Raw genomic sequence first — 22,032 nt, 5'->3', positions numbered from 1 at the left:
CAATGGCCCCTGTGTAACAGATTGGAGAGGGGGGTCTGAGGCACCCCCAAAATAGATGGGGTAAAAAGGGTTTCAAGGCCCCCCCAACAAGTTTTGGGTGGGTTTCAAAAGCCCCTCCCACATCTGGGGGGAATAGAGACACCTCCCAATGGGGTAAAGAGGGTTTCAAGGCCCCCCAAATAGTGTTTTGGGGAGAGTTTCAATGCTCCCCGCGAGGGGGGTGTTTGGAGTTTCCCCCCCCCTCCCTGTTCCTCCCCCTCTCCCAGATCACTCAGGGACAGATCAATCTTAAAGGCACTTTAATGAATATGGGCAAGCCCCACCCCAAATGAGCCCCGCCCCAAATAAGCCCCACCCCTTATTGATGGAGTTTGGGGGGGGCCCTGGAGGGGGTTTCTAGGGGCTCTTTGGACCCAAAGGCACTTTCAGGGTTGGTCACCGGGGCTGGTTTCAAGGGTCCCCCCAAGCCTGGGGGCAGTTTCAAGGGTCTCCCTGAGCTGGGGGCTGGTTTCAAGGGTCCTCCCCAAGCTTGGGGGCGGTTTCGAGGGTCCCCCCAAGCCTGACGGCAGTTTCAAGGGTTCCCCCAAGCCTGGGGGGTGGTTTCAAGGGTCCCCCCAAGGCTGGGAGTGGTTTCAAGGGTTCCCCCCAAGGCTGGGAGCGGTTTCAAGGGTCCCCCCCAAGCCTGGTGGTGGTTTCAAGGGTCCCCCCCCAAGGCTGGGAGTGGTTTCAAGGGTCCCCCCCAAGGCTGAGGGCAGTTTCAAGGGTTCCCCCCAAGCCTGCGGGTGGTTCCAAGGGTCCCCCCCAAGGCTGAGGGCAGTTTCAAGGGTTCCCCCCAAGCCTGGGGGTGGTTTCAAGGGTCCCCCCCCAAGGCTGGGAGTGGTTTCAAGGGTCCCCCCCAAGCCTGGGGGTGGTTTCAAGGGTCCCCCCCCAAGGCTGAGGGCAGTTTCAAGGGTTCCCCCCAAGCCTGGGGGTGGTTTCAAGGGTCCCCCCCAAGGCTGAGGGCAGTTTCAAGGGTCCCCCCAAGCCTGGGGGTGGTTTCAAGGGTCCCCCCCCAAGGCTGGGAGTGGTTTCAAGGGTCCCCCCCAAGCCTGGGGGTGGTTTCAAGGGTCCCCCCCCAAGGCTGAGGGCAGTTTCAAGGGTTCCCCCCAAGCCTGGGGGTGGTTTCAAGGGTCCCCCCCAAGGCTGAGGGCAGTTTCAAGGGTCCCCCCAAGGCTGGGAGTGGTTTCAAGGGTTCCCCCCAAGGCTGGGAGCGGTTTCAAGGGTCCCCCCCAAGCCTGGGGGTGGTTTCAAGGGTCCCCCCAAGGCTGGGAGTGGTTTCAAGGGTTCCCCCCAAGGCTGGGAGCGGTTTCAAGGGTCCCCCCCAAGCCTGGGGCAGTTTCAAGGGTCCCCCCAAGGCTGAGGGCAGTTTCAAGGGTTCCCCCCAAGCCTGGGGGTGGTTTCAAGGGTCCCCCCCAAGGCTGAGGGCAGTTTCAAGGGTCCCCCCAAGCCTGGGGCAGTTTCAAGGGTCCCCCCAAGGCTGAGAGTGTTTTCAAGGGTTCCCCCAACAAGCCTGGGGGTGGTTTCAAGGGTTCCCCCCAAGGCTGGGGGCAGTTTCAAGGGTCCCCCCAAAGCCGGGGATGGTTTCAAGGGCCCCATTGTCCCCATTGCCCCCATTGTCCCCATTGCCCCCATTGTCCCTGCTGACCCCATTGCCCCCATTGTCCCCATTGCCCCCATTGTCCCCATTGCCCCCATTGTCCCCATTGTCCCCATTGTCCCCAATGTCCCCAATGTCCCCATTGTCCCCACTGTCCCCACTGTCCCCACTGTCCCCGCTGTCCCCGCTGTCCCCAGTGTCCTCGTCCTCGTCGTCCCCGCGCAGGATGCGGCGCACGGTGCGGGACAGGGTCAGCGGGTCACACCTGGGGGGTGAAGAGGGGTCTATAGGGGGCTATAGGCGACTATGGGGTCTATGGGGTCTATAGGGGTCTATGGGTTCTATAGGAGACTATGGGGGCTATAGGGGACTATAGTGGTCTACTAGGGGGCTATAGGGGACTATGGGGTCTATAGGGGACTATGGGGTCTATAGGGGACTATGGGGGACTATGGGGTCTGTAGGGGTCTACGGGTCTATAGGGGACTATGGGGTCTATAGGGGACTATAGGGGGCTATGGGGACTATAGGGGGCTATGGGGTCTGTAGGGGTCTATGGGTTCTATAGGGGAATATGGGGGCTATAGGGGACTATGGGAGGTATGGGGTCTGTAGGGGTCTACGGGGTCTATAGGGGACTATGGGGTCTATAGGGGACTATAGGGGGTTATGGGGTCTGTAGGGGTCTATGGGTTCTATAGGGGACTATGGGGGCTATAGGGGACTATAGTGGACTACTAGGGGGCTATAGGGGACTATGGGGTCTATAGGGGACTATAGGGGGCTATGGGGACTATAGGGGGCTATGGGGTCTGTAGGGGTCTACGGGTCTATAGGGGACTATGGGGTCTATAGGGGACTATAGGGGGCTATGGGGACTATAGGGGGCTATGGGGTCTGTAGGGGTCTATGGGTTCTATAGGGGAATATGGGGGCTATAGGGGACTATGGGAGGTATGGGGTCTGTAGGGGTCTATGGGGTCTATAGGGGACTATGGGGGGCTATGGGGTCTGTAGGGGTCTACGGGGTCTATAGGGGACTATGGGGTCTATAGGGGACTATAGGGGGTTATGGGGTCTGTAGGGGTCTATGGGTTCTATAGGGGACTATGGGGGCTATAGGGGACTATAGTGGACTACTAGGGGGCTATAGGGGACTATGGGGTCTATAGGGGACTATGGGGGCTATGGGGTCTGTAGGGGTCTATGGGTTCTATAGGGGGCTATGAGGCTATAGGGAATTACTGGGGGACAATGGGGGTCTATAGGGGATTATGGGGTCTATAGGGGACTATGGGGGGCTATGGGGTCTGTAGGGGTCTACAGGGTCTATAGGGGACTATAGGGTCTATAGGAGACTATAGGGGGCTATGGGGTCTGTAGGGGTCTATGGGTTCTATAGGGGACTATGGGGGCTATAGGGGACTATAGTGGACTACTAGGGGGCTATAGGGGACTATGGGGTCTATAGGGGACTATGGGGGGCTATGGGGTCTGTAGGGGTCTACGGGGTCTATAGGGGACTATGGGGTCTATAGGGGACTATGGGGGGCTATGGGGTCTGTAGGGGTCTATGGGTTCTATAGGGGACTATGGGGGCTGTAGGGGTCTACAGGGGACTCTGAGGCTATAGGGAATTACTGAGGGACAATGGGGGTCTATGGGGGCTATAGGGGACTATGGGGCTATAGTGGACTACTAGAGGGCTATAGGGGACTATGGTGTCTATAGGGGACTATGGGGTGGGCTATGGGGTCCGGAGGGGTCTATGGGGTCTATAGGGGACTATGGGTGTCTATGGGGTCTATGGGGGACTATGGGGCTGTTTAGGGGACTGTGGGGTCTCTAAGGGTGTAAGGAGCCTATAGGATCTATAGGGAGCTTGAGGGGGCCTGGGGGTGCTGTAGGGAGCCTATAGGATCTATAGGGTGCTCTAAAGAGACATCAAAGGGGTCTCGGGGTGCTGCAGGGAGCCTATAGGATCTATAGGGTGCTCTAGGGGGTCTGGGGGTGCCATAGGGAGCCCATAGGGTCTCTAGGGTGCTCTAGGGGCCCTGGGGGTGCCATAGGGAACCTATAGGGTCTCTAGGGTGCTCTAGGGGGCCCTGGGGGTGCCTTAGGGAGCCTATAGGATCTCTAGGGGGTCTGGGGGTGCTCTAGGGGCCCTGGAGGTGCCATAGGGAGCCTATAGGGTATCTAGGGGGCTCTATGGGGCCCTGGGGGTGTTCTAGGGGGCCTGGGGGTGCCATAGGGAGCCTATAGGGTCTCTAGGGGGCCTGGGGGTGCCATAGGGAGCCTATAGGGTCTCTAGGGTGCTCTAGGGACCCTGGGGGTGCCATAGGGAGCCTATAGGATCTCTAGGGTGCTCTAAGGGGCCTGGGGGTGCCATAGGGAGCCTATAGGGTCTCTAGGGTGCTCTAGGGGGCCTGGGGGTGCCATAGGGAGCCTATAGGGTCTCTAGGGTGCTCTAGGGGGCCTGGGGGTGCCATAGGGAGCCCATAGGGTCTCTAGGGTGCTCTAGGGGCCCTGGGGGTGCCATAGGGAGCCTATAGGGTCTCTAGGGTGCTGTAGGGGCCCTGGGGGTGCCATAGGGAGCCTATAGGGTCTCTAGGGGGCCTGGGGGTGCCATAGGGAGCCTATAGGGTATCTAGGGGGCTCTATGGGGCCCTGGGGGTGTTCTAGGGGGCCTGGGGGTGCCATAGGGAGCCTATAGGGTCTCTAGGGTGCTCTAGGGGGCCTGGGGGTGCCATAGGGAGCCTACAGGATCTATAGAGTGCTCTAGGGGGTCTGGGGGTGCCATAGGGAGCCTATAGGATCTATAGAGTGCTCTAGGGGCCCTGGGGGTGCCATAGGGAGCCTATAGGGTCTCTAGGGTGCTCTATGGGGCCCTGGGGGTGCCATAGGGAGCCCATAGGGTCTCTAGGGTGCTGTAGGGGGCCTGGGGTGCCATAGGGAGCCTATAGGGTCCATAGGTCCCACCTGAGGCGGGCGCGCAGCGCGGCCACCTGTCGCGTGGCCACCGCGGCCCCGTCCCCCGCGGCCTCGAGCGCCCGGCGCAGCTGCCGCCCCTGGGCCAGCGCCGCCCCCGTCCCCGCGGCCACCGCGGCCACGCGCTCCCCCAGCCACGCACAGTGCGAGAGCAGGGACTGCGCCTGCGGACACCGGGGACACACAGGGGACACCAGGGGACACACAGGGGACACACAGGGGACACACCGGGGACACCAGGGGACACCAGGGGACACACAGGGGACACACAGGGGACACACAGGGGACACACAGGGGATGTGGGATATGGGACGTGGGGATATGGGACATGGGATATTGGGACATGGGGATATGGGATATGGGATATGGGATATGGGATATGGGGACATGGGATATGGGACGTGGGGACATGGGGACATGGGATATGGGACGTGGGGACATGGGGATATGGGACAGACATGGGACATGGGGATATGGGACATGGGATATGGGACATGGGGACATTGGGATATGGGACATGGGGACATGGGGACATGGGATATGGGACGGGGGGATATGGGGATATGGGATATGGGGACATGAGGATATGGGGACATTGGGATATGGGGACATGGGATATGGGGACATTGGGATATGGGGACATGGGATATGGGGACATTGGGATATGGGATATGGGGGCATGGGGACATTGGGATATGGGGATATGGGATATGGGATATGGGATATGGGATATCGGGGCATGGGGATATGGGACGTGGGGATATGGGATATGGGACGTGGGGACATCGGGACATCGGATATGGGACGTGGGGATATGGGGACATGGGGATATGGGACATGGGACATGGGGGCATTGGGATATGGGATATGGGATATGGGGACATGGGGACATGGGGACATGGGGGCATTGGGATATGGGACGTGGGGATATGGGGACATGGGGATATGGGACATGGGACACGGGGACATGGGGACATGGGGACATGGGGACATTGGGATATGGGATATGGGATATGGGATATGGGATATGGGATATGGGACATGGGGACATGGGGATATGGGGACATTGGATATGGGACGTGGGTACATGGGGGTATGGGATATGGGGACATGAGGATATGGGACGTGGGGATATGGGGACATGGGGACATGGGGACATGGGGGCATTGGGATATGGGACATGGGGACATGGGGGCATTGGGATATGGGATATGGGATATGGGATATGGGGACATGGGGACATGGGGACATGGGGACATGGGGACATGGGGACATGGGATATGGGACATGGGGACATGGGGATATGGGGACATGGGGACATGGGGATATGGGACATGGGGACATGGGGATATGGGATATGGGACATGGGGACATTGGGATATGGGGACATGGGATATGGGATGTGGGGACATGGGGACGTGGGGACATGGGATATGGGACGTGGGGATATGGGACATGGGACAGACAGGGGACATGGGGACATGGGATATGGGACGTGGGGACATTGGGATATGGGATATGGGACATGAGGATATGGGACATGGGACATGGGACATGAGGATATGGGACATGGGGACATGGGGGCATTGGGATATGGGATATGGGATATGGGGACATGGGGACATGGGGACATGGGGACATGGGGACATGGGGACATGGGATATGGGACATGGGGACATGGGGATATGGGACGTGGGGATATGGGACATGGGGACATTGGGATATGGGACATGGGGACATGGGGACATGAGATATGGGACGTGGGGATATGGGGACATGGGGATATGGGACATGGGGACATTGGGATATGGGATATGGGGGCATGGGGATATGGGATATGGGATATGGGATATGGGACGTGGGGACATGGGGACATGGGATATGGGACATGGGGACATGGGATATGGGACATGGGGACATGGGATATGGGACGTGGGGATATGGGGACATGGGACACGGGGACGTGGGGACATGGGGACATGGGGACATTGGGATATGGGATATGGGGACATGGGGATATGGGATATGGGACGTGGGGACATGGGGACATGGGATATGGGACATGGGGACATGGGGACATGGGGACATGGGGACATGGGACATGGGGACATGGGGGCATTGGGATATGGGATATGGGATATGGGATATGGGATATGGGACATGGGGACATGGGGACGTGGGGACATGGGATATGGGATGTGGGGATATGGGACATGGGACAGACAGGGGACATGGGGATATGGGATATGGGGTCATGGGGACATTGGGATATGGGACATGGGACATGGGTACATGGGGATATGGGACATGGGGACATGAGGATATGGGACGTGGGGATATGGGGATATGGGGACATGGGACAGGGGACATGGGGATATGGGACATGAGGACATGGGGATATGGGACAGACAGGGGACATGGGGATATGGGATGTGGGATATGGGACATGGGGACATGGGATATGGGGACATGGGGACATGAGGATATGGGACGTGGGGATATGGGACATGGGGACATGGGGACATGGGGATATGGGACAGACAGGGGACATGGGGACATGGGGATATGGGACAGGGGGACATGGGACATGGGACATGGGGACAGACAGGGGGACATGGGGACATGGGGATGAGGTGACACGAGGGACATGGGAGTCCCAGGGTGCCACGGGGCGACCCCTCTCTGCCCTCCCACCCCCCACATGGGGTTCCCCCCCACCCCGCGACATCACCCCCCCCCCGCCCCCACAGTGACGTCACCGTGATGTCACTGGTGATGTCACCCGCGGTGTCACCTGCAGGCGGTGGCACTGTCCCCGCAGCCGCTGCTCCTCGGCCTCCAGCAGCAGCGCCCGCAGGCGCCGCCCGGCCACCCGGCACGACCGCGACAGCGCCGCCCGCGCCCTGCGGACCGCGGCACCCAGGGGTGCCCCACGTCACCCACATGGAGCCCATGGGTGTCCCATGGCACCCACATGGCGCCCAGGGGTGCCCCACGTCACCCACATGGCGCCCATAGGTGTCCCATGGCACCCACATGGCGCCCAGGGGGGTCCCATGTGACCCACATGGCTCCCAGGGGGGTCCCACGTCACCCACATGGCGCCCATGGGTGTCCAATGGCATCCACATGGCGCCCATGGGTGTCCCATGTGACCTACATGGCACCCATGGGTGTCCCATGGCACCCACATGGCGCCCAAGGGTGTCCCATGGCACCCACATGGCGCCCAGGGGGGTCCCACGTGACCCACATGGCGCCCAGGGGTGTCCCATGGCATCCACATGGCGCCCATGGGTGTCCCACGTCACCCACATGGTGCCCAGGGGTGTCCCATGTGACCCACATGGCACCCAAGGTTGTCCCATGACACCCACATGGCGCCCATGGGTGTCCCATGGCATCCACATGGCTCCCAGGGGGGTCCCATGTGACCCACATGGCACCCAAGGGTGTCCCATGGCACCAACATGATGCCCAGGGGTGTCCCATGTGACCCACATGGCGCCCAGGGGTGTCCCATGTGACCCACATGGCACCCAAGGGTGTCCCATGGCACCAACATGGCGCCCATGGGTGTCCCATGTGACCCACATGGCACCCATGGGTGTCCCACGTCACCCACATGGCGCCCAGGGGTGTCCCATGGCACCCACATGGCGCCCAGGGGTGTCCCATGGCATCCACATGGCACCCAAGGGTGTCTCATGGCACCCACATGGCGCCCAGGGGTGTCCCATGGCACCCACATGGTGCCCAGGGGTGTCCCAGGTCACCCACATGGCGCCCAGGGGTGTCCCATGTGACCCACATGGCGCCCAGGGGTGTCCCATGGCACCCACATGGTGCCCAGGGGTGTCCCATGTGACCCACATGGCGCCCATGGGTGTCCCATGGCACCCACATGGCGCCCAGGGGGGTCCCATGTGACCCACATGGCGCCCAGGGGGGTCCCATGGCACCCACATGGCACCCAAGGGTGTCCCATGGCATCCACATGGTGCCCATGGGTGTCCCACGGCACCCATATGGCGCCCAGGGGTGTCCCATGTGACCCACATGGCACCCAGGGGTGTCCCATGGCATCCACATGGCGCCCAGGGGGGTCCCATGGCACCCACATGGTGCCCAGGGGTGCCCCACGTCACCCACATGGCGCCCATGGGTGTCCCATGGCATCCACATGGTGCCCATGGGTGTCCCATGGCACCCACATGGCGCCCAGGGGTGTCCCACGTCACCCACATGGCGCCCAGGGGTGTCCCATGGCACCCACATGGCGCCCAGCGGTGTCCCATGGCACCCACATGGCGCCCATGGGTGTCCCATGTGACCCACATGGCGCCCAGGGGTGTCCCATGCAACCCACATGGCGCCCATGGGCGTCCCACGGCACCCACATGGCGCCCAGGGGTGTCCCATGTGACCCACATGGCGCCCATGGGTGTCCCATGGCACCAACATGATGCCCAGGGGTGTCCCATGTGACCCACATGGCACCCATGGGTGTCCCAGGTCACCCACATGGCGCCCAGGGGTGTCCCATGTGACCCACATGGCACCCAAGGGTGTCCCATGGCACCAACATGGCGCCCATGGGTGTCCCACGTCACCCACATGGCGCCCAGGGGTGTCCCATGGCACCCACATGGTGCCCATGGGTGTCCCATGGCATCCACATGGCACCCAAGGGTGTCTCATGGCACCCACATGGCGCCCAGGGGTGTCCCATGGCACCCACATGGTGCCCAGGGGTGTCCCAGGTCACCCACATGGCGCCCATGGGTGTCCCATGTGACCCACATGGCGCCCAGGGGTGTCCCATGGCACCCACATGGCGCCCAGGGGTGTCCCATGGCACCCACATGGCGCCCAAGGGTGTCCCATGTGACCCACATGGCGCCCAGGGGTGTCCCATGGCACCCACATGGCGCCCAGGGGTGTCCCATGGCATCCACATGGCGCCCAGGGGTGCCCCACGTCACCCACATGGCGCCCAGGGGTGTCCCCCATGTCACCCCCATGGCGCCCATGGGTGTCCCATGTGACCCACGTGGCACCCAAGGGTGTCCCATGGCACCAACATGGTGCCCAGGTGTGTCCCTCATGTCACCCCCATGGCACCCAAGGGTGTCCCCCATGTCACCCCTATGGCACCCAGGGGTCCCTCATGTCCTCCCTATGGCACCCACGGGTGTCCCATGGCACCAACATGGCACCAAGACCATCCTAGGGTCACCCAAGAGCCCCTTGGGACCGTCTTGGGACCACCTTGGGCCACCCATGACCACCCAAGACCCCCCTGGGACCATCTTGGGACCATCTTGGGACCACCTTGGGCCACCCATGACCACCCAAGAGCCCCTTGGAACCATCTTGGGACCACCTTGGGCCACCCATGACCACCCATGACCACCCAAGAGCCCCTTGAGACCATCTTGAGACCACCTTGGGCCACCCAAGACCACCCATGACCACCCAAGAGCCCCCTGGGACCATCTTTGGACCATCTTGGGCCACCCATGACCACCCATGACCACCCAAGAGCCCCCTGGGACCATCTTCGGACCATCTTGGGCCACCCATGACCACCCTGAGGCCACCCAAGAACCCCTTGGGACCATCTTGAGACCACCTTGGGACCACCTTGGGCCACCCAAGACCACCCATGACCACCCATGACCACCCATGACCACCCAAGAGCCCCTTGGGACCATCTTGGGACCACCTTGGGCCACCCATGACCACCCAAGACCCCCCATGACCACCCAAGAGCCCCCTGGGACCACCTTGGGACCATCTTGGGCCACCCATGACCACCCTGGGGCCACCCAAGAGCCCCCTGGGACCACCTTGGGACCACCTTGGGCCACCCATGACCACCCAAGAGCCCCCTGGGACCACCTTGGGACCACCTTGGACCACCCATGACCACCCATGACCACCCAAGACCACCCATGACCACCCAAGAGCCCCCTGGAACCACCTTGGGACCACCTTGGGCCACCCATGACCACACATGACCACCCTGGGGCCACCCAAGAGCCCCTTGGGACCACCTTGGGACCACCTTGGGCCACCCATGACCACCCAAGAGCCCCCTGGGACCACCTTGGGACCACCTTGGACCACCCATGACCACCCATGACCACCCTGGAGCCACCCAAGAGCCCCTTGGGACCATCTTGGGACCACCTTATCCACCCATGACCACCCATGACCACCCAAGAGCCCCTTGGGACCACCTTGGGACCACCTTGGGACCACCTTGGGCCACCCAAGACCACACATGACCACCCTGGGGCCACCCAAGAGCCGCCCAGAACCACCTTGGGACCATCTTGGGACCATCTTGGGCCACCCATGACCACCCAAGAGCCCCCTGGGACCACCTTGGGCCACCCATGACCACCCAAGACCACCCTGGAGCCACCCAAGAGCCCCTTGGGACCAACTTGGGACCATCTTTGGACCACCCATGACCACCCAAGAGCACCTTGGGACCATCTTGGGACCACCTTGGGCCACCCATGACCACCCATGACCACCCATGACCACCCAAGAGCCCCCTGGGACCACCTTGGGACCATCTTGGGCCACCCATGACCACCCTGAGGCCACCCAAGAGCCCCTTGGGACCATCTTGAGACCACCTTGGGACCCCCTTGGGCCACCCAAGACCACCCATGACCACCCATGACCACCCATGACCACCCAAGAGCCCCTTGGGACCATCTTGGAACCACCTTGGGCCACCCATGACCACCCAAGACCACCCATGACCACCCAAGAGCCCCTTGGGACCAACTTGGGACCATCTTTGGACCACCCATGACCACCCAAGAGCCCCTTGGGACCATCTTGGGACCACCTTGGGCCACCCATGACCACCCAAGACCACCCATGACCACCCAAGAGCCCCCTGGGACCACCTTGGGACCATCTTGGGCCACCCATGACCACCCTGGGGCCACCCAAGAGCCCCTTGGGACCATCTTGGGACCACCTTGGGCCACCCATGACCACCCATGACCACCCATGACCACCCAAGAGCCCCCTGGAACCATCTTGGGACCACCTTGGGCCACCCATGACCACCCATGACCACCCAAGAGCCCCCTGGAACCATCTTGGGACCACCTTGGGCCACCCATGACCATCCATGACCACCCAAGAGCCCCCTGGGACCACCTTGGGACCACCTTGGACCACCCATGACCACCCAAGACCACCCTGGAGCCACCCAAGAGCCCCTTGGGACCACCTTGGGACCACCTTGGGCCACCCAAGACCACCCATGACCACCCATGACCACCCAAGAGCCCCCTGGAACCATCTTGGGACCACCTTGGGCCACCCATGACCACCCATGACCACCCTGGGGCCACCCAAGAGCCCCTTGGGACCAACTTGGGACCACCTTTGGCCACCCATGACCACCCTGGGGCCACCCAAGAGCCCCCTGGGACCACCTTGGGACCACCTTGGGCCACCCATGACCACCCAAGAGCCCCCTGGGACCACCTTGGGACCACCTTGGACCACCCATGACCACCCATGACCACCCATGACCACCCTGGAGCACCCAAGGGCCCCGTCCGCGCTGACCCGGCCTCTCTGTGCAGCAGCTCCTGCAGGTGCTGGCAGCGGGCGCGCAGGGCGGGCTCGGTGCGGCCGGGGGGCACCCATGGGTGCTGCAGCCGCCCCCGCAGCGCCCGCTGCTCCCGCTCCAGCCGGGCCACGGCGTCACCCGCCTCCCGCGCCCGCGTCCCCGCGGCCTCCAGCGCCAGCCGCAGCTCCTGCACCTGCACGGGGACGGCGGTCAGCACCCATGGGTGCACCCACTGGGCCACAATGACTCCACAGCACCCATGGGTGCACCCCTAGCACCCATAGTACCCACAGCACCCATGGGTGCATCCCTAGCACCCATAGTACCCACAGCACCCATGGGTGCACCCGCTGAGCCACACTGACCCCACAGCACCCATGGGTGCACCCCTAGCACCCATAGTACCCACAGCACCCATGGGTGCACCTGCTCACCCACGGTGTCCCCACAGCACCCATGGGTGTGGCTGATCACCCACGGTGTCCACACAGCACCCATGGGTGCACCCCTAGCACCCATAGTACCCACAGCACCCATGGGTGCACCCACTGAGCCACACTGACCCCACAGCACCCATGGGTGCACCCACTGAGCCGCACTGACCCCACAGCACCCACAGTGTCCCCACAGCACCCATGGGTGCACCCCTAGCACCCATAGTACCCACAGCACCCATGGGTGCACCTGCTCACCCACGGTGTCCCCACAGCACCCACGGGTGCACCCCTAGCACCCATAGTACCCATAGCACCCATGGGTGCACCCGCTGAGCCACACTGACCCCACAGCACCCATGGGTGCACCCCTAGCACCCATAGTACCCATAGCACCCATGGGTGCACCCGCTGAGCCACACTGACCCCACAGCACCCATGGGTGCACCCCTAGCACCCATAGTACCCACAGCACCCATGGGTGCACCCGCTGAGCCACACTGACCCCACAGCACCCATGGGTGCACCCCTAGCACCCATAGTACCCATAGCACCCATGGGTGCAACTGCTGAGCCGCACTGACCCCACAGCACCCACGGTGTCCCCACCGCACCCATGGGTGCACCCCTAGCACCCATAGTACCCACAGCACCCATGGGTGCACCCGCTGAGCCACACTGACCCCACAGCACCCATGGGTGCACCCCTAGCACCCATAGTACCCACAGCACCCATGGGTGCAACTGCTGAGCCACACTGACCCCACAGCACCCATGGGTGCACCCCTAGCACCCATAGTACCCACAGCACCCATGGGTGCACCCGCTGAGCCACACTGACCCCACAGCACACATGGGTGCACCCCTAGCACCCATAGTACCCATAGCACCCATGGGTGCAACTGCTGAGCCACACTGACCCCACAGCACCCATGGGTGCACCCCTAGCACCCATAGTACCCATAGCACCCATGGGTGCAACTGCTGAGCCACACTGACCCCACAGCACCCATGGGTGCACCCCTAGCACCCATAGTACCCACAGCACCCATGGGTGCACCCACTGAGCCACACTGACCCCACAGCACCCATGGGTGCACCCCTAGAACCCATAGTACCCACAGCACCCATGGGTGCACCCGCTGAGCCACACTGACCCCACAGCACCCATGGGTGCACCCCTAGCACCCATAGTACCCATAGCACCCATGGGTGCAACTGCTGAGCCGCACTGACCCCACAGCACCCATGGATGCACCCCTAGCACCCATAGTACCCACAGCACCCATGGGTGCACCCGCTGAGCCACACTGACCCCACAGCACCCATGGGTGCGCCCCTAGCACCCATAGTCCCCATAGCACCCATGGGTGCACCCACTGAGCCACACTGACCCCACAGCACCCATGGGTGCACCCCTAGCACCCATAGTACCCATAGCACCCATGGGTGCAACTGCTGAGCCGCACCGACCCCACAGCACCCATGGGTGCACCCCCAGCACCCAAAGTACCCCCAGCACCCTCCACCCCCATAGGCGCCCCCATAGATGCCCCCATAGGTGCCCCCTGAGCCCCATGGCGCCCATAGATACCCCATAAGTGCCCCCATGGCACCTATAGGTGCCCCCATAGGTGCCCCCTGATCCCCATGGCACCCATAGGTGCCACCATAAGCGCCCCCATGGCACCATAAGCGCCCCATAGATGCCCCATAGGTGCCCCCTGACCCCCATGGCACCCATAGGTATCCCATAGTTGCCCCCATGGCGCCCATAGATGCCCCCACAGGTACCCCCTGACCCCCATGGCACCCATAGGTATCCCAATAAGAGCCCCCTTGGCGCCCATAGGTGCCTCATAAGTGCCCCATAGGTGCTCCATAAGTGCCCTCTGACCCCCATGGCACCCACAGGTGCCCCCATAAGCGCCGCCATGGCACCATAAGCGCCCCATAGATGCCCCATAGGTGCCCCCTGACTCCCATGGCTCCCATAGGTACCGCAATAAGTGCCCCCATGGCGCCCATAGGTGCCCCATAGGTGCTCCATAAGTTTCCCCTGACCCCCATGGCGCCTATAGATGCCCCCATAAGCACCCCCATGGCACCATAAGCGCCCCATAGATGCCCCCATAGGTGCCCCCTGAGCCCCATGGCGCCCATAGATACCCCATAAGTGCCCCCATGGCACCTATAGGTGCCCCCATAGGTGCCCCCATAGGTGCCCCCTGACCCCCATGGCACCCATAGGTACCCCATAGTTGCCCCCATGGCGCCCATAGATGCCCCCATAGGTACCCCTGACCCCCATGGCACCCATAGGTATCCCAATAAGAGCCCCCTTGGCGCCCATAGGTGCCTCATAAGTGCCCCATAGGTGCTCCATAAGTGCCCTCTGACCCCCATGGCACCCACAGGTGCCCCCATAAGCGCCCCCATGGCACCATAAGCGCCCCATAGATGCCCCATAGGTACCCCCTGACCCCCATGGCTCCCATAGGTACCCCAACAAGTGCCCCCATGGTGCTCCATAGGTGCTCCATAAGTGCCCCCTGACCCCCATGGCACCCACAGGTGCCCCCATAAGCGCCCCCATGGTGCCCATAGATGCCCCATAGGTGCCCCCTGACCCCCATGGCACCCATAGGTACCCCAATAAGCAACCCCATGGCGCCCATAGATGCCCCCATAGGTACCCCCTGACCCCCATAGATGCCCCATAAGCGCCGCCATGGCACCATAAGCGCCCCATAGATGCCCCATAGGTGCCCCTGACCCCCATGGCTCCCATAGGTACCCCAATAAGCGCCCCCTTGGCGCCCATAGATGCCCCCATAGGTACCCCCTGACCCCCATGGCACCCATAGGTATCCCAATAAGAGCCCCCATGGCGCCCATAGGTGCCTCATAAGTGCCCCATAGGTGCTCCATAAGTGCCCCCTGACTCCCATGGCGCCCATATGTGCCTCCATAAGCGCCCCCATGGCACCATAAGCGCCCCATAGATGCCCCATAGGTACCCCCTGAACCCCATGGCGCCCATAGGTGCCCCCATAAGCGCCCCCATGGCACCATAAGCGCCCCATAGATGCCCCATAGGTGCCCCCTGACCCCCATGGCACCCATAGGTACCCCATAGTTGCCCCCATGGCGCCCATAGATGCCCCCATAGGTACCACCTGACCCCCATGGCGCATACAGGTGCCCCCATAAGCGCCGCCATGGCACCATAAACGCCCCATAGATGCCCCATAGGTACCCCCTGACCCCCATAAGTGCCCCCATAAGCGCCCCCATGGCACCATAAACGCCCCATAGATGCCCCATAGGTGCCCCCTGACCCCCATGGCACCACAGGTGCCCCATAGGTGCCCCATAGGTGCCCCATAGGTGTGACCTGGAGCTGGCGCTGGTGCAGCCGCAGGCGCAGCTGCTGGTTGAGCTCCCGCCGCTCGGCCAGCGCCTCCTGCAGCCCCGCGGGGGACACCCGGCTCCTGCAGCGCGGGGACACGCTATAGGGGACACGCTATAGGGGACACGCTATAGGGACACGCTATAGGGACACGCTATAGGGGACACGCTATAGGGGACATGCTATAGGGACAGGCTATAGGGACACGCTATAGGGACACGCTATAGGGGACACGCTATAGGGGACATGCTATAGGGACAGGCTATAGGGGACATGCTATAGGGACACGCTATAGGGGACATGCTATAGGGACACGCTATAGGGACACGCTAGAAGGGACATGCTATAGGGGACACGCTATAGGGGACATGCTATAGGGACAGGCTATAGGGGACATGCTATAGGGACACGCTATAGGGGACATGCTATAGGGACACGCTATAGGGACACGCTAGAAGGGACATGCTATAGGGGACACGCTATAGGGACACGCTATAGGGGACACGCTATAGGGGACATGCTATAGGGACAGGCTATAGGGGACATGCTATAGGGACACGCTATAGGGGACACGCTATAGGGGACACGCTATAGGGACACGCTATAGGGACACGCTATAGGGGACACGCTATAGGGGACATGCTATAGGGACAGGCTATAGGGACACGCTATAGGGACACGCTATAGGGGACACGCTATAGGGGACATGCTATAGGGACAGGCTATAGGGGACATGCTATAGGGACACGCTATAGGGGACATGCTATAGGGACACGCTATAGGGACACGCTAGAAGGGACATGCTATAGGGGACACGCTATAGGGGACATGCTATAGGGACAGGCTATAGGGGACATGCTATAGGGACACGCTATAGGGGACATGCTATAGGGACACGCTATAGGGACACGCTAGAAGGGACATGCTATAGGGGACACGCTATAGGGACACGCTATAGGGGACACGCTATAGGGGACATGCTATAGGGACACGCTATGGGGACACGCTATAGGGGACACGCTATAGGGACACGCTATAGGGGACATGCTATAGGGACACGCTATAGGGGACACGCTATAGGGACACGCTATAGGGGACATGCTATAGGGGTCACGCTATAGGGGACACGCTATAGGGACACGCTATAGGGGACATGCTATAGGGACATGCTATAGGGACACGCTATAGGGGACATGCTATAGGGGACGTGCTATAGGGGACATGCCATAGGAACACGCTATAGGGGACACGCTATAGGGGACACGCTATAGGGGACATGCTATAGGGACATGCTATAGGGACACGCTATAGGGGACACGCTATAGGGGACACGCTATAGGGGACATGCTATAGGGGACACGCTATAGGGGACATGCTATAGGGACATGCTATAGGGACACGCTATAGGGGACACGCTATAGGGACACGCTATAGGGGACACGCTATAGGGGACATGCTATAGGGACATGCTATAGGGACACGCTATAGGGGACACGCTATAGGGGACACGCTATAGGGACATGCTATAGGGACACGCTATAGGGGACACGCTATAGGGGACGTGCTATAGGGGACATGCCATAGGAACACGCTATAGGGGACATGCTATAGGGGACACGCTATAGGGGACATGCTATAGGGACACGCTATAGGGGACACACTATAGGGACACGCTATAGGGACACGCTATAGGGGACACGCTATAGGGGACATGCTATAGGGGACACGCTATAGGGACACGCTATAGGGGACACGCTATAGGGACACGCTATAGGGACACGCTATAGGGGACACGCTATAGGGACACGCTATAGGGACACGCTATAGGGGACACGCTATAGGGGACATGCTATAGGGGACACGCTATAGGGACACGCTATAGGGGACACGCTATAGGGGACACGCTATAGGGACACGCTATAGGGACACGCTATGGGGGCTGGAGGGGATGTACGATGGGGGATATAGGGGCTGTGCTATGTGGGACACGCTATAGGGGACATGCTATAGGGACATACTATAGGGGACACGCTACAGGGACACGCTATAGGGGACACGCTATAGGGACATGCTATAGGGGACACGCTATAGGGGACGTGCTATAGGGGACATGCTATAGGGACATGCTATAGGGACACGCTATAGGGACACACTATAGGGGACGTGCTATAGGGACACGCTATAGGGACACGCTATAGTGGACACGCTATAGGGGACATGCTATAGGGACATGCTATAGGGACACGCTATAGGGTACACGCTATAGGGGACATGCTATAGGGACACGCTATAGGGACACGCTATAGGGGACATGCTATAGGGACATGCTATAGGGACATGCTACGGGGGCTGGAGGGGATGTACAATGGGGGATATAGGGGCTGTGCTATGGGGGCTATGGGGAACACACTATAGGGGCTGTAGGGGATGTGCTATGGGGGCTATAGGGGACACATTATAGGGGCTGTAGGGGACACGCTATACGGGCTATAGGGGCTGTGCTGGGGGACTACAGGGGACACACTATAGGGGCTATAGGGGACACGCTATAGGGACTGGAGGGGATGTACAATGGGGGATGTAGGGGCTGTGCTATGTGGGACACGCTATAGGGGCTATAGGGGACATGCTATAGGGGCTATAGGGGATGTGCTATGGGGGCTAGAGGGAACACACTATAGGGGCTATAGGGGACACACTATAGGGGCTGTAGGGGTTCTGCTGGAGGGGCTATGGGGGACACACTATAGAGGCCATAGGGGATGTGCTAGGGGGGCTATAGGGGACATGCTATAGGGGCTGTGCTGGGAAGCTATGGGGGACACACTATAGGGGCTATAGGGGACGTACTATAGAGGCTATAGGGGATGTGCTATGGGGGCTACAGGGGACACCCTATAGGGGTGACACTATAGGAGCTGTAGGGAACACACTATAGGGGCTGTAGGGGATGTGCTATGGGGGATACAGGGGACACACTATAGGGGTCACACTATAGGGGCTGTAGGGGACATGCTATAGGGGCTGGAGGGCATGTGCTATGGGGGCTATAGGGGACGCACGATAGGGGCTGTAGGGGATGAACTATGGGGGCTATAGGGGACACTGTAGGGCCACCTCTCAGCCTGTGGGCGTGGCCGGGGAGGGGGCGTGTCCAGGGAGGGGGCGTGGCACTCACGTGGGGCCGGGGGGGCGGGGCACTCGGGCAGCGACGTCATCGCGCTCCTGTTCCGCCCGCCGCCGGGCATGCTGGGCCGCACACAGCGCCTGCGGGCGGGGCCGCCGCGGACACGCCCCCACAGGCCACGCCCACCCCCGTGAGCCTAGAGACCCGCCCTATGGACCCTTAGCCCCGCCCCTCCATTAGCCCCACCCCATGATCCCGTAGCCCCGCCCTTCTCCATTAACCCCGCCCTTCTGCATTAGCCCCGCCCCGTGCCCATTAGCCCCGCCCTCTCTATCAACTCCGCCCTTCTCCATTAGCCCCGCCCTGTGTCAATTAGTCCCGCCCTTCTCAATTAGCCCCGCCCCATAGTCCCTTAGCCCCACCCCATGCCCATAAACCCCACCCTGTGGCACCTTAGCCCCGCCCATCTCTATTAACCCCGCCCTTCTGCATTAGCCCCGCCCCGTGCCCATTAGCCCCGCCCTCTCTATCAACTCCGCCCTTCTCCATTAGCCCCGCCCCGTGCCCATTAGCTCCGCCCCATGATCCCTTAGCCCCGCCCTTCTGTATTAGACCCGCCTTCTCCATTAGCCCCGCCCCATCCTTGCAGCCCAACCAATGTGCCCAATAGCTCCACCCCCATAACCCCGCCCCTCGGCCCCGCCCACCTGCCGCAGCCGCTCCAGCTCCGCCTCCCTGGCCCGCCGCGCTGACTCCGCCTCCTGCGCCCGGAGCTCCGCCTCCGCCCGGGCCCGGCGGGCAGCCTCAAGCTCCGCCCACAGCACATGCTCCGCCTCCTGGGGGCGGGCACCATTGAGGACATCACCAGGACACCATATATATGGTCTCCCATCCAAGCACTGACCGGGCCTGACCCTGCTTAGCTTCCCAGATCAGGCGTTCTCAGGGTGCTATGGCTGTATATATTATATATTATATATATATATATGTTCCCCAAGTATATCCTGACAGTATCTGAACTAAACCCTTTTTCATGCTCATCCCGCCGTCCCTACGACCCCCCAGGTCCCTTTTCACCCCCCCAGTGTCACCCACTCCTCCCTCTACATCAGCCACGCCTTCCGATTGGCCCAGCCAGAGGCTCCACCCTCTCTCAGGCCCCGCCCACCTGCTGCTGACGCAGGCGCTCGCAGGCCCGGTCTCGTGCTCGGCAGGCTCCGCCCATCCGGGCCTGGGCTCCACCCACTGCGATCTCCAGTGCCCTCAAGGCCCCGCCTGCTGCCAGGCTCCGCCCCCTTTCCACCACCAGGCTCCGCCCCAGCGCTGCCAACTGTGGGGGGTGGGGATAGGCGGTGAGTGACAGCCCCATGCCCCGCCCACCAGGGTGATGGACAGCCACATGCCCCACCCACCAGGATGATAGATAGAGCCAGGCCCCACCCACCAGGTTGATGGAGAGCCCAATGCTCCGCCCACCGGGGTGATGGACAGCCCCACACCCCGCCCACCAGGGTGATGGAGAGCCCAATGCCCCGCCCACCATGGTGATGGAGAGACCAATGCTCCGCCCACCGGTGTGATGGACAGCCCCAGGCCCCGCCCACCAGGGTGATGGACAACCCCGGGCTCCACCCTCCAGGGTGATGGACAGCTCTATGTCCCGCCCACCATGGTGATGGACAGCCCCAGGCCCCACCCACCTTGTTGCTCAGTTCCCGAAGCTCCGCCTCCAGGTCCCTGCGATCCTGTGCCTGGTGGGGGAGGGGGCCTGGGGTGAGGCAGCACAGGGGACCCAGGCGTCCGGGGGACCCAGGTGTCCGGGCTCCACCCCTTAGGGTCCCATGGGTGAAAGGTACACCCGGGTCCCTTCGGGGGGGACAGCTGGGGTGGGGTGGGGGGGAGGGGCTGCCTGGACGCCTGGGTCCCTTCCCACAGTGTGGGGGAGGGGAGCTGAGGGCTCCCGGACGCCTGGGTTCCCTTTCCCCGCCCCGTGCCCTAATTCCAGTCCCAGGCCTGGACTGGGGCCAGTGGGGCCAGGGGAGGGGGCGCCCGGATGCCTGGGTCCCCAGCCGAGTTGGGGGGGAGGGAGCCCGGATGCCTGGGTCCTCTGGGTGGGGGGTCCTCCAAATATCTGTGTCCCCCCCTCCCCCAGACCTCTGGGTAACCCCATGGGGGACGAGGCTTCCCCGGACTCCTGGGTCCCCCCCAGACACCTGTGTCCCTCACGGATGCCTGGGTCCCCCCGGACACCTGGGTCCCCCCCGGACGCCTGGGTCCCACTCACCTGCCCCAGTCTGGTGGGGCCACGTTGTCCTTTGTCACCCTCGTCCACCATGGCACAAGTTGAGGGGGGGGGTGCCCCTGCAATAACAGGGACCCTACAATAACCCGGACGCCTGGGTCCCCCTGACGGCTCCCGATGGACTCGGATGCCTGGGTCCCTGTAGGGAGTGGGGGAGATGCCCGGACGCCTGGGTCCTCCCGTGTCCATGGCCTGGGTGGCACCAGGAACTCCCGGACGCCTGGGTCCCCTCACCTGCTGCGGGTCTGTCCCTGTGATGCCGAGCCCAGGACCGTGGGACCCAGGCGTCCGGGAGCTCCTGGTGCCACCCAGGCCATGGGCATGGGAGGACCCAGGCGTCCGGGCACCTCCCCCACCCCCAGGGCTCAGATCCCGCCCACCCCCCACCCCCCCCCCCGGGCACACCCGTGTCCCCAGAGATCAATTCAGCTCCACCAGCTCCTGCCCAAGGCGTCACCACCCACCCTTGCCTGAGGGACCCAGGCGTCCGGGCACCTTCCTGAGGGACCCAGGCGTCCGGG

At 62.1% G+C, this 22,032-nt stretch overlaps 1 protein-coding gene across 3 annotated transcripts; it reads right to left on the bottom strand.

Annotated features, from left to right (window-relative positions):
* Nucleotides 1-1,367: 1,367 nt before the first annotated feature.
* LOC135576989 (myosin heavy chain, embryonic smooth muscle isoform-like) lies at nucleotides 1,368-21,859 on the bottom strand. Of its 3 annotated transcripts, none has more exons than XM_065044438.1 (11): nucleotides 21,746-21,859; nucleotides 21,494-21,650; nucleotides 20,910-20,960; nucleotides 20,378-20,539; nucleotides 19,917-20,045; nucleotides 19,261-19,349; nucleotides 16,068-16,164; nucleotides 12,233-12,429; nucleotides 7,419-7,527; nucleotides 4,616-4,788; nucleotides 1,372-1,901 (listed from the first exon to the last, which is right to left on the bottom strand). In XM_065044438.1, exons 1-11 carry the CDS (start codon nucleotides 21,832-21,834, stop codon nucleotides 1,562-1,564), a joined length of 1,593 nt encoding a protein of 530 aa, XP_064900510.1. In that variant the 5' UTR covers nucleotides 21,835-21,859; the 3' UTR covers nucleotides 1,372-1,561. The 3 variants fall into 3 exon arrangements, with proteins under 3 accessions (XP_064900511.1, XP_064900510.1, XP_064900512.1); XM_065044440.1 differs by having other exon boundaries at nucleotides 1,759-1,901; nucleotides 19,261-19,405; XM_065044439.1 differs by lacking the exons at nucleotides 16,068-16,164; nucleotides 19,261-19,349 and having other exon boundaries at nucleotides 1,368-1,901.
* Between the last annotated feature and the right edge of the window lie 173 nt (nucleotides 21,860-22,032).

Source organism: Columba livia, chromosome 39 (genome assembly GCF_036013475.1).
Source record: "Columba livia isolate bColLiv1 breed racing homer chromosome 39, bColLiv1.pat.W.v2, whole genome shotgun sequence".
In the NCBI taxonomy this organism is placed as follows: Eukaryota; Metazoa; Chordata; class Aves; order Columbiformes; family Columbidae; genus Columba; species Columba livia.
The sequence above is the reverse complement of the archived record's forward strand: the minus strand, read 5'-3'. Positions and strand labels throughout refer to the sequence as shown.

Bases quoted from the DNA above. Each gene is read 5' to 3' on its own strand.
- LOC135576989 (XM_065044438.1), bottom strand. From the start codon at position 21,834: ATGCCCATGGCCTGGGTGGCACCAGGAGCTCCCGGACGCCTGGGTCCC. The intron at 20,046-20,377 runs GTGGGCGGGGCC...GCCCGCCCCCAG, and splicing joins AGCGCCTGCGTCAGCAGCAG to GAGGCGGAGCATGTGCTGTG. The intron at 16,165-19,260 runs GTGAGTGCCACG...CCCGCGCTGCAG, and splicing joins CCCCGCCCCCCCGGCCCCAC to GAGCCGGGTGTCCCCCGCGG.